Source organism: Melozone crissalis, unplaced genomic scaffold, assembly GCF_028551555.1.
Source record: "Melozone crissalis strain CALT ecotype California unplaced genomic scaffold, PUWL_Pcris_2 ptg000016l_1, whole genome shotgun sequence".
NCBI classification, from domain to species: Eukaryota; Metazoa; Chordata; class Aves; order Passeriformes; family Passerellidae; genus Melozone; species Melozone crissalis.
In genome coordinates this window covers 53,082,810-53,095,547 of record NW_026535794.1, presented here as the reverse complement: position 1 = coordinate 53,095,547, position 12,738 = coordinate 53,082,810, and the positions used below count along the sequence as shown (strand labels likewise).

The 12,738-nt window shown below is 39.2% G+C and overlaps 1 protein-coding gene across 7 annotated transcripts in view; it reads left to right on the top strand.

Annotated features, from left to right (window-relative positions):
* The window catches only part of HECW1 (HECT, C2 and WW domain containing E3 ubiquitin protein ligase 1), a 254,267-nt gene that overhangs the window by 66,709 nt on the left and 174,820 nt on the right, over positions 1-12,738 (top strand). Inside the window, exon 2 of one of the 7 annotated variants that reach the window (XM_054273220.1) lies at positions 432-489. The exons of the other annotated variants lie outside the window; for them this stretch is intronic. Within the exon in view, the coding sequence (XP_054129195.1) occupies positions 463-489 (27 nt within the window). The 5' untranslated portion in view covers positions 432-462. The remainder of the gene's footprint in view (positions 1-431; positions 490-12,738) is intronic. 7 annotated transcript variants of the gene reach the window in all.

Genomic DNA, 12,738 nt, shown 5'->3' with positions numbered 1-12,738 from the left:
ATCCATGTTTGTCAATAAATTAATGGGAAGAGGAAATACTGGTCAGCTGGCACCCATCTAAGCTCATTCAGTGTGAGGATTTTGCAATGAAACTCCGCTGTAGAAGCCTTTTGTTTTCTTTTAGTTTCTTCCTAAGTTAAATGGATATTATGGTTAATCTCACACAGTCTGAAAAGTTTATTGTACCTAACATTGTTCTTAGTTTCTAAAATGCGTGTATTTCAGCATTGAAGTGCATGACAATGTCCAGCTCTACTGGAACGTAACGTAGTATGCTGTTAACATGGATAAAGTACACTAGATACTGAACAGTGGAACGAATCAAGTAATAAAATGTTGTCAAAGGCTTTGGTGGAAAAACAGTATTTTTAAATGTCGCTTATGTTGGTTGCGGGATACATGCTGAGTTAACCTCATTGAATTTTCCCCAGGAATTGATGCGCTTACAATTGGCGGGTCATTATGCTGCTCCACCTGTGTAGTGTTAAGGTCAGTGTGTTTTTCTGATTATAAAAACCATCCATACCATTCCATTATAAATTCACTACCATTCATATAATGGAATGTGCCAAAGCTCGGAGCTCGTTGCAGCTGCCCCTGGTCCATGTTTAAGATCAAACAAAATGGTTCAGGTAATTTGAGCACCTTTTCAAGAATACGCCCAATCAAGCTTCATTTGAAGTGATCTTTCGTTGTTTAAGGTTTTCTTTTCTTTTCTTTTGTGACCTGATAAGCATCCATCTGATGTGAGTGTGGGTTTTTTTTTTGTGTGGCCAGCCCAAGAATTCTTATGGAATGAAGATGTGGTGATTATACAATCCTAGCAAGGAGGTCCTGGGAGCAGCAGACAGCTGTAACACTGCAGTTGCACGTATCCATGCCTAGGCAAAGCATAGAATGCATCAACCACTCACCTTCACAAGGCATTTTCTGAAACCTGCAGCTTCTAACTGTGAATTAATTCTGAGTCATCACGATGCACAAATCAGCCATCACGGTAGACACTAATGTGTGAGATGCAGGGATGTATGACTATGGCACTAATCACTGACTAGAGGAACCTGTGAGATGATGTGCATGCATAACACACTGCTGCTGAATGCATCCTCCTGCACAGCTTAGTCTCCTCAATTGTTGTGTGTTATCTAAGAGAGCCAGAATGTGCATTGAAGTTTATCTAGTGTCATTTCTGTCAGTGAAATGTTGATATGGTTGGGGCTTTTGTTTGAATGTTTGCTTCTATATTTTCCTCTCTTATTAATCATCCAAATGAATTCTGTGAAGAGGAAGAGTTCAGTGAGCAGCCATGTATGTCATAGGGCATTATGTTCTTCCAGTTTCATGAGGATGTTTCCTTTCTGTTTAAAGTTCTGCACTACACAGTAGCCAGTGAGAGAGCCTCAGGCATGAGCAGTTCTGCTGGGGAGGCATTTGAGCCTCTGTGCAAATTAAGCAGTGCTGTAATTGCTGAGGAAATACAAGAAGTCTCTTGATGATGACAACTGAGAATCTTTGTGGATGTGTCCAACAGCACTTCTTTCACCTCTGTCAAGCTGCAAGCTTGGTGATATTCTACATGCATATGGATTCACAAAATGTGATGAAGAATCACAGAAAGACTCTTTGGTAAAGAGTAATCCTTGAATGCCCTAGTTTATGAAAACTGTTCACAAGCTGACATTTCATATGACAGTCATTTGAATTTTGCAGCTATTGCATCAGGTAAGTACATCATCAGAAGTATTTGGCAGTTTCTTTTATTACTCTAAAAAAAAAGAAAACTAACAAACTGAATGAAATATCCCCCCATCCCATCACTTTTGCTCAAGTGAAAAGGCTTTAGAGGAAGGGCATGTTTAATAGCCAAAGAGGCATGAAAAAGATTGAGAATAGGGTTTGCTTTGGAAAGCAGAGTGCATAATACCTGTTTAACTTATGAGCAAAACTGTACTTTACTTGGGCCTCAGAAGGAATGCATTTGCAGAATTTTAAAATTCATCTGTGGTAATGATTTTCCTAAGTTTTAAATGAATGGTTCTCTCACTGCTAGCTAAGTGTCTTTAACAAATCTGGACCCTTACACACACTACCACAGGAGATCCTGGATGTTCTGTTAAGTACATTCCTGCCTCCAAGAATCCTGCCATGAATAGGTAGCTGATGTAGCAGCAGGAAGAAAACAAATTACTTGCTTCAGCATATTCAACTGACTGTGATGCTTTGTTTCCTCAGGGTGGTCTTGTGGTTAAGGTAAGGGAGTCTTGGTCCTCAGTTTGTGTGGGCAGCTGTATTCAGGTGTACCAAAGTGATGTCAAACACCTGTCACAAAGCGCTCTCTATTAGATACATCATTTATCTTTTATTGAGAAAATTCTTTAACTGCAGCTTTGGTTCAGTTTCTGCCACTCTCCTATATGTATGGAGGGAAAAAAGCATTTCCTAAATTGGAGAAAGTCTTTCCTCAGTTCCTTGCCCCACCTCCCCTCTGCTCATCCTGGATGGAAAGCATGTTGAACTAAGTTTATAACAAAATTTCTGGCTGGACACTTCTTTCTCCTTTATTGCCATTATTAGAAAAAAATTTGTTTCTGTTTTAATCTAGCATGAGTTACTTCAGGGAAATCAAACCAGATGCATAATTTAGTGTATGGAAATCAGCAGTAGGTACCTGTAAGGGCATTTAGTTGTCCTTCCAGATAAGGCTTTTGAGTTGCAATGTAGGCATTGAAGATAAGTGCCAGTATTTCTAAGCAGTTTGAAGACTTGATGGCTACCAGGAGTGTAGGACCCTGCCTAATCCTTGAGGAGGTGTAAGCACTATTTAGAAGTGTTTAAGTATCTAATTTCTTCAAATTATTTTCCCTATATATGCTCTATATAGTCAACAGAGTAAAGTCACGCTCCTGTTGGTATTTCAGAGCACCATTTTCTCTCAGCTGTACAACCAATATAGAAAAGTGCTCAAATCTCAATGCAGGGTATAAAAACTGGAAGGGAAATATAGAAACAGCCAAAAAAAATGTTATAACGCAATCAAAATAAGGTCCCAGTTACAAAATATCTTAGTGCTCTAGTACATGGTGGCTCCTCTGCAAGTTATTTCTGCCTTTTAAAAACTCTTCTCTAGATGAGACAGAGAACAGCAAATTAACCTTTTGCTTTGGATTGAGTCCTTCATTAGGGAAGAGGGCTGTTATCAATCCACCACTTAAAAAATCATCTCCAGTGTGAGTTTTGTATTATGTTTGGTCTATCAGGGATCACTATAACACATATGCTTTATGTAGTATGTATAAAGTCACACAGCAATATTTTATTCTTTAATTAGAGTTTATCACCTATAGAATTAATACTTTCAATAAAAAGAGTTATTTATGGCAAAAACATCCATTGATTTTCCTATGCCAAATGTTGTTACTGTACAGTTGTTACTGTACAGTTTTTACCTGGGATTTATTTAGGATTCAACAGACAAAAACTTTTCAGATATCCTTTTGCAGTGTAATTCTGGAGCAAAATAAACAGCAACAAATAAGCTATAGCAATTACTTTTTATAAGGCAGCACATATTGGTGTAACCTATACTGAAAGCTATTTCCCAGACAAAAGCATTTCCCTATATCCAAAATAAAGCATTTTGCAATCCCTTTTCTTTAATCTGTGCCTTGCATATTTGCACTACCTTTATTGCTAGTGATAACTGCACTTGCACTGCCTTTAATGCTAGTGATAACCAAAGTATGTAAAGAATGTACTTTGAACTGTGCAGTTTTTCTTACATGTTTGTCTGGCAGGCAGAACAGCCAACAGATCCACCAAAATCATTGGGTGCAAAAGGGATGGTGGTTATCCAGCTTGCCAGCAGGAAGGAAACCCTGGCTCTTCCTGCAGACTCTCAAATGTGTGCTGGTGGTCCCAGCAATGGCTGCAAGATATGGGAAAGTGCTTGGAGGAGAGGTGGAGCTGTGAGCCAGAGCCCTGGCTCTCCTAATGTCTTTTTAATTAGACTACATAAATATTGGCTGGGATTGCAGTTACATCTTAATGGAGAAATTAAGAAAGAGATTAATTTTTGGCACGATTCTCTCTTCCTGTTTACATGTGTCTCTATTTCCAGCACCAGTTTAATTGAAGGAACAATTCTCTGTACTTGCTTATTATCTGCCAGATATATAAAGGAATAATTATACATTTGGAAAAACACAGGGGTGCTTAAGGGCACCACCAGAAATCGAGACATGCTTTAAAAACCAGCACGACTGACCAATATTATTGTCCAGGTTATTAGGAAGGGAGCACTTAATAGGAAATTTGATAATTGTCATTCTGCCCGCGATATCACTTAACTGAAAGGTTGTGAAGGTGGTGCTTTCCATCTAACTTCAGGTATTTAGAAGGGACAGTGGTTGTTTCAAGGCCTGTTGAATTTAACAACCTAGGCCTCATTTTCCATTCCATCCAAGACATGCAAGATGAGGCCTAGGCTGAATTCACTTTTGTACTGATCCATACCTACTGCACAAGCTATTATCCATACTGGATAAGATTGATGACATTGGAAACTATGTGTGCCTTCAGAGTTTCGATGCCACTTTAAAATTTCTGGTTGCTGTACTGGCTGTTGTCAGCAAAAACCTCAAGAACTTTTAAAAAATCTGAAATGAAAGGCATTATAATTTCTTTTGGTAAAATACAAATACGCTTATAACTTCCAGGTTTTCCATCATGGGAACGTACATTGTTTCCATAGTGTTTTGCAGCTTTGCTCTTGCATGATGTGTGGATATACTTTGGTTTTGACAGGCACAAATATTTTGATTTTACTGGGAAATTCAAATATGTTCTCAAAATGTGGTCCATCTCTTTAAGGCAGATAAACTGGCTGAAAAAAATCCATTATTTTTGAGCCTCTATGTGATAAAAGTCTAATTAAAGTCAATTAATATTTAATTTTATTAATATTAAACCATTTACAGAACTAGTTGCATAATGAAAAAAATTATTCTACAATACACCAAGAAAGCTCTGTCAAATACATTATCTCTGACTCTTTATGTGAATATATACTTTAATTGAATTGGGAATTTAAAAATGAAAAATATAAATGAGATTATTTTTGTACTTTGCATTTCAAATTAGTCCATTTTTCATGACACTGAGTTTTCACCTCTGTTAATTTCTTTGGTTCTTGTAGAAAAATTATGCACTTGATGCCTCATTCAAAGTAGGAGAAAAAATTCACACCAGTGTTACTAGTAAGCTGGAAATCTGTCACAAAATCCATACAGAAAATATAAGCATATTTTGTGTTATTTGTAACCAAAATTTTCCACAAGGATGAGAACACGCTGAACTCTGTATGACAAAATACTAATTAGGAAGAAGGGAGCTGGAGAGGGAGGAGTGTTGTGTTGCATATTTGATCAGGTCCTGTTCCCACTAAAGTCACTTTGATTAGATTTATGTTGTGTGTTTCCAATGGCCTTTGAAATACCATAACACCTATTTCTGCAGACTTCTACACAGGAGGAAATTCCCTCGAGTGAGTAATCAATTCAGTCTGTGGAGGCTATGTAGAATGTTTTTATAGCCTATCTTCCTGTGATGATCAGACTTCTGGTTGCCCTTTCTGTCTGTCAGTCTCTTCCCTAATTACTTCTGAAGCCATTGGCCAATTTCAAGTGAAATAGAAAGGAGTCTTTGAGATAATTAGGTTTCTACAGGCCTCGGGGGCTGGGAAGAGGAGAGAGACCCAAGGTTGGGACTGGAGGAAAGACAGGTTGAGTCATTTGTCACCTGCTGAAGCAGATGGCAAAGTCTCTGGGATTATAATTTCCTTTGCCTTAGGTGGGTTTTTTGCTTTGAAATGGACAGGAAAAAGCTGGGACTTTAATAAAGGTTTGGTGATAATGAAGGTTAGAGCTCTGGAGGAAAACAGCTGTATTAATTCCACTGCTAAGAGGGCTGCTTGTTTTTATTTCCAGGAATACTTTTGGAATCAGATCTGAATGTTTTTAATGCAAACATTTGGCTTCTGGTTAAAGGTTAGAAAAATACAGCAATCAGTTTATCACTAATACTGAGAGTAACAGTACCAGAATAGTATGTAGCTATTAAGCTAATGTGTTACAAGTGATAAATTTGTTAAATTAGTGTCTTTGTCTGTTTGCAGGTCTTATACTGTGGTGGGCTTATCCTGACTGGACATCAGGTGCCCACCAGAGTTGCTCTATTACTCCCCTCCTCAACTGGACAAGGGGAGAGAAAATATAACAAAAGTTTGTGTGTTGAGATAAGAACAGCGAGAACACTCACCCGTTACTGTCAAGGGAAAATCAGACTTGACTCAGAGAAATTAAATTCTTAGCAATCAAATCAGAGTAGGGTAATGAGAAATACAACCAAATCTTAAAAACACCTTCTCTCCCTGGGGTTGTGACCAGTTCTTCACATGTTTGTTCTGCCACTCCTTCCTCCCCAGGGGGAGGACTCCTTACCTTGCTCCACCAAGGGGTCTCCTGTGGGGTCCTTCCCACAGGAGACATGTCTCCAAACTTCTCCAATGTGAGTTCTTCCCACAGTCTGAAGTTCCTGCCAGCAAACCTGCTACAGTGGTGGGCTTTTCTCTCCAGGCATCTTCAGTTCCTGCTAGGAGCCTGTTCCAGAGTGGCCTTCCCATGGGGTCACAGCCTCCCTCAGGCATCCATCTGCTTTGGCTTGAGGTTCTTCTTGGGCTGCAGGTGGATCTCTTCTTCACTGTGGGCCTCCAAGAGTTTCTGGGACACAGCTTCCTCACCATGGTCTGCATCCCAGGCTTCAGGGCAATCTCTGCTCTGATGCTTGAAGCACTTACTTCCCCTCCTTCAGTGATCATGGGGTTTCCCTAATTGTTTGACACACATTTTTTTCATCCCTCTTGTTGAAATGTTTTACTTGTCTTAACAATGTTATCCCAGAGGTGCTACCACCATCATTGATGGGCTTGGCCTTTGCCAGAGGTGGATCCCTCTTGGAGCCAGCTGGCAATGTCTCCATGGGACATTGAGGAAGCCTCTGGTAGCTGCTCACAGAAGTTGCCCCTGTAGTCCCCTGCTAGCAAAACTTGGTCACACAAACCCAGTGTATGCACACAAATGAATCCCTACACTGCTTTGGAACCCCTCAGGGAAGTGCCTGTTCACTGGTCAAGTTTTAATGTCACTGACATTCCAGTTTTACTGCTTAGGGTTAAATTGAATAGTATTTCATCTAACAAGTAATATCATCAATTTTAAGTAGTATGTGTAGACCAAAGCATATTTCATTGATTTGTGCACAAAATTGGTCAGTAGGAAGTTCTTGTTGTCCATAGGAGAACAGAACTGAGTCCCATTCTTAGACACCCAGTCAGGCCATGGCTGCTTGTGTGGCCACAGCCTTGTTGCAGGGTGATGTTTGTGTCTCAGTCTTTCTTCTGGAACTCAGGTTTAAGGCCTGCAGAACTGGACAATTTTCCAGCTTGCTTACTTGTGCAGGCTTCCATAAATACTAATTATTGAAACCATAGACTTTCATTGCAATGCCCTAAAACCTAATCCTTGATGAATTTAAGACACTTCCTTGACAGAGAATTTGCTACCAGAAAAATAGGTTAAAAAAAAATTCTCCTTTGGGCCTTACTTTAAATGCAGTATTAAAAACTGTAATTACTTTTCTTCTGCGAGGATTCAATGGCAGCAAAAAAGTGTTAAATCTAACTAATGGTTCTCATTAAAATTAAGTGAAACTATTGTTTGAACCTTCATTCCGAACCATTTTCATGGCTTTTTGTCTGTGAACAAGTGAAATAGAATACTTCCCATCACCTCTGCAGATGTTCTTCTGTGAAAGCTCTCGCAGGACGTTTTGAACATGGGACTAGAAACCCTTTTGAACTGGAGTAAAAGAGGAAAGAAGTAAATTAGCACCCTGAACAGTAACATAAGCAGATGTACAGGCCTCTACATATGATTGTGTGATACCCCAATATTTAATTATTGTGTTGGAGGTGTTCTGGCACTGGCAGCCAACTCAGTATGGGTGGAGTTCAGCAATCATACAGTCACCACAGGGGTTGTCCATCTCTATGTGCAACTCCAGGAATTTTTGGAGATTGTAGTCACAGGGCTTGTCTCTCTTTTATGTTTCTATTTGGTTGGTGGAACCTGGACCAGTTTTCTCTTCTTTATCTGCTTAAACTAGACTGCTCCAGTTGTTATGGGTGGTTTCTGCTTTGAAAATCTGCTTTATACCTGTAATTGTTTCCCAAGGGGAAACTACCAGGCTGCATTTCATGTAGCATTGGCTAGCATTTTCCCAGGAAATCTTAGATATGTGGCTTAGATTTGTCTTGCAGTGATCTAGATGAAAACAGAGTCCTTGAACGCAGCTTATCTCATGTAGGAGTTTTTTGGCCACCACGTGTTCTTTTTTGTAAAATCTGAATCTTGTTCCTCAACTAGAGATTGTAATACCAGAACTACTACTTTTCTCTAGTCCTAGTTTCCCCAGTTTTTTTGCTTTCTTATGAATACAGTTATAGTAGCAGCTTATTATGATTTATACAATCAAAACATAACTTTAAATAATGATGAAGCAGTAAGTAGCAGTCTGGTTTGAAAATACTTGTCGTAGTTTTTCCTCTCCAGGAACAGAAAAATCTCACCCTTTAAACTATGCCTTGTAGGTTTAAAATCACTAGTATTAAGCTTTTAATTGTATCAGAATTGTTTTCAAGAATAAAAGATTTGATCTCTGCCATTATTTAGCATTGGTCAGTTTTTCTTTACCATTCTCCAGTGCAAATTAGGAAATCTTGATCCTCAAAATGTTGGTCATAATAGATATTTCTTTAAAAACAACAAATTTCAGGTATTTTGTTGTCACAGTTCCCCTGAAACTGTAGATACATGAAGAGAGAATCTGTTAAGAATAAGCATACTTAAACGGGGAATTCAAACTCTTAGTACTTCCAAGAAGTTTTAATTCTGTCATTTTCACTGACATCCAGTGATATCAGACAGAATATGTGTCATAATGATGACTGTGCTTCAGTGTCTCATGTTCCAGTTTTCTTTAGAAAAAATGAAAATTGTTTATTCTTATAATTGCATAGGAAAAAACCCATATATCATGGTCTAAAACTAATTATGTCTTAAATTAATCCTAACCTATCAAATCACATGTTTGTTTTTAGGTTTTGAGATTGCATTCTAAGAGTACTTGCTGTGATCTGTATTTCAAAATGCAGCTTGCTGCTCTACATGTTTTGTGATGTGTCTTCCAACAGAGTAGATTGTCCATGGATGATAACATGTGAAGTGTTTTAGTTAAAATATGAAGTCTTTATTTTCCAGGCCTGGATTAGTCCTTGTTAGCTGCAGCTGTTGACAGCCATACACATTTTCCTTTGCTTTACAAAGTCACTTTGTTCCCCATTGAAATCAAGGGTAGTTTTGCCTTTAACTTTATTGTAAGCAGGATCAAGCACACTCAACTGGATGGCATTTCTGTAGTTTTCTGGAGGTGATATGGTAATAACAGGAGCTCTGTAGCCAATTAATTTGAAAATGTCAGGGAATATTTCAGGCCTCATTGAAAGGGAGACGATGGAACTGGGGGCACACTCTGAAGCTGGTTGAAAGACTGGTTTACTGCAATGGTTTGTTGTTGTCATAGATCAAAGGAATGGTTCATACAGGCATTAATACTTGACAGACTGCTAATGGTACCTATCTGCCTCACTGCCTGAGGAGGCTAAGAGACTGACACTTCAAACACTCTTAAAGAAATGCAGATGGAGGTAAAGAAGCATGACAGTCTAGCAGCAGTGAATGAAACAGGACATTTTTTTATGTTCTCTTTGCTGTGGAGTGGGGATCAGCCAAAGATTCATGAGTGAAAAGAGCCTCTTTCCAGCCCTTCTGAGTTCTGTATGTTTGTTGTCCCCACGAGTTAATCCAGTGTCTGTCTTATGGCTGGTACAGCAAGTGATGCTGTGTGTCCTGTCCCTTCCTACCTACAAGTGTTGGGACCGTGGTACTGACAAGCGAGAAGGGGGAGATAGACCTTTAGAATGAAAAGGGATGGGGAGGAGAAGAAGGTACATGGTCACCTGGAATATGGCTGTGGCATGGGCTGTGATGGGAGAGACATGGCACAGAGGAGCAGGGTCATTGCCAAAGCTTGGAATAGAGGGAGGGAGGAGGGAAAGTGCACACAGCTCTTTCAGAGGATGGCACTCACAGAGTCAAGAGAAGTTTTTCAGGTCATGGTGATAAATGTCTTGTGGTGTGTATGGATGCGCTTGAGCTGCACAGGAGTGTCTAGGCAAAAAGAGAAGCATGGGTGGTGGGAATGCTACATGCACAGATCTGCAGGATAAATCCTTTGATACATACACACATGAACCTTTCATTTGCAAAGATATATACTTATGTCTGAAAGGAGGTTAATATTAAAAACTTCTGTTTTGACATCTGTGCTTAGTTGTGTTCAGTGCCTCTTGTGTGTATATTTCATGCATAATAAGCTATGCCTGACACCTGTGTAATACATTAGACAAGTCTTTTCTTCTTGTGTCTGGTAGCAATATACAGTAGAGATATCACACAGGGCTTGTTTTCTAGTAAAACAGTTGTCTTAGTGGAAGGTGTAATGCATTCTTCATGGTAGAGAATGGTAGAATTTCTATAACACTCATGTAACATAAGAAATTAAGACTGCTTTCCACAAAAAAAGAAATACCCCTTCAGTCACTGATCTTTGGGGAAGAGATATGGGAAATCTCAGACTGCTTCTGAGCAATGACTGAGAAATTGCTGTACCTGACAGTTCTGGGAAACAGTGTACATTACTGGATATCTTTCTGCAACTCATACTTACTCTACATCATTTCATTGTAGGTCTCTTAAATTGTGCAGAATGTCTTCACAGCTTTTCCTGTAAACCTCTGCAACGTTTACTGGTACTACATTTTTAAAAAGAGCTGTACATAGAGTGCATATACTATACTAAGTATTTTATTTTCTGTGCTCTTTCTCCGGATGTACCCTCTAGTCTGCAATTTTATAGTTGTCTAAAAAATCAGACTATTCTTAAGTAATCAGGTAGTAATTTAGTTATGTTTTTTAATTTCCCTTACGATTCTATTTTACATCCATTAATGTACTTAGAATACACATTTTCTGCTGCCCTCAGGAGTGCTTTGCCCACTTACCTTTATGTAATATAAAATCTTACAGCTTGAGAGGTCTGACTCCTTCCTACCTAACCTAACATGTCTGAGCTAGGATCCCAACAGTCACTGACTCCTTAAAAAGGGATAAAGAGAGATGGAGCTGAATTCTGTCTGGGAAAGCCTTACCTGGGTCTCAGTCATTTTTATGAGTAGCCTGTCCCTTCCCTCTGAGTACTCAGGGAGTCTTGCATTCCTAAATTGGGTGCTTAAGTACTTGGAATTTCAGCTGAATGAATCTGTAGACATTGATCTTTTTCATGGAAAAGTACTTGAAGAACCAAAGTTATAAGATGGTTATAAAAATCCATCAGGTAAGCGACGTCTGTTATTATGTGCTGTGCAGAACCTAAAACAGGACATCCAGCATGGGCAGGGCTTCTCAGTAGGAGTATCAGTGGATCACCTCACAGAAGAGCAGCAGTGGTTTAAGCCTCTAACAGAGAAGAGCATCCCTGTTCTTCATCTCCTCCTTCCTGAAAGCCCCTTGGATTAAGAACTGTTCTTGGGAGGCCAGCAGAGTCCCACCTTCCAGTGGGCCTCATAAATGTGGCAGTAATTCTTAAACAGTTCAATGTGGGACACACAGGCTTTTTGAGACAACCTTCTTCTTAGAGTGATGCTTAATTTACTTTAAAATGTGGATTAAACCAATAGTAGTGCCTGCTACAGAATTGTTTGGATTCTTTCCTGCCGTGATTGTTGTCCATAAATATTGTTCTTGGGTTTGAAATGATGAAGAAATGGGGGTTTTTAGTCTTTGGCACCACAGTCACAAGGACTTGTGTATCTGTGAATCTGGCATAGTCCACACTGGTCTTTGTGGACATGAGGATGCTTGGTAAGAGGGGGTGTGTTGGGCAATGTACAAATGCTTCATCTTGTACCTATTGAGAGATAGTCACTGTCCTTCCTCTGTCTGGTACTGCTGCAGACTTCTCTGCCTGCTTCTGGTGGTTAAAACCAACCAAGTAAAAGATACACATTTCCTATTATGTGCATCATAAAGCATGAACAAAGGTGAGCATTGTGGACTTCGGAGTGTTTGTCTGTAGCATATGAGCAGATCCTAAGCTTATTTCTTTCATTTTGAAGTGTGAAAAAAACTAGAGTGAAGCTGTGTAATGTTATCTTGATTAAAGGTATTATCATGTTGACCCTTTTCTAATTCCCTTATAATTATCTTTTTGAGATTTTATATTCAGGCCATATTGCATATTTACCTGTTCTTGTGTACTTGAATATGTCCTTTAAAAATGTTGGCAGTGTTTTCAGTTCTTTTCTCTGTAACGGGTAAGTCTGATGGCTGTTTCTCATCCCCTGCTGTGCTGAACTGCTGAGACGAGACTGTTTTTGTGGCTACCGTTTTAACAGAAAATAAGAAATTAATTTTGTACTTAGTTGCATTCCACTGCAGAAACTTCCTAGTGCTTTATGGGGAGAACTCTGAGTGGATTGTCACTGACTCAGTGCAAATGTCTTGA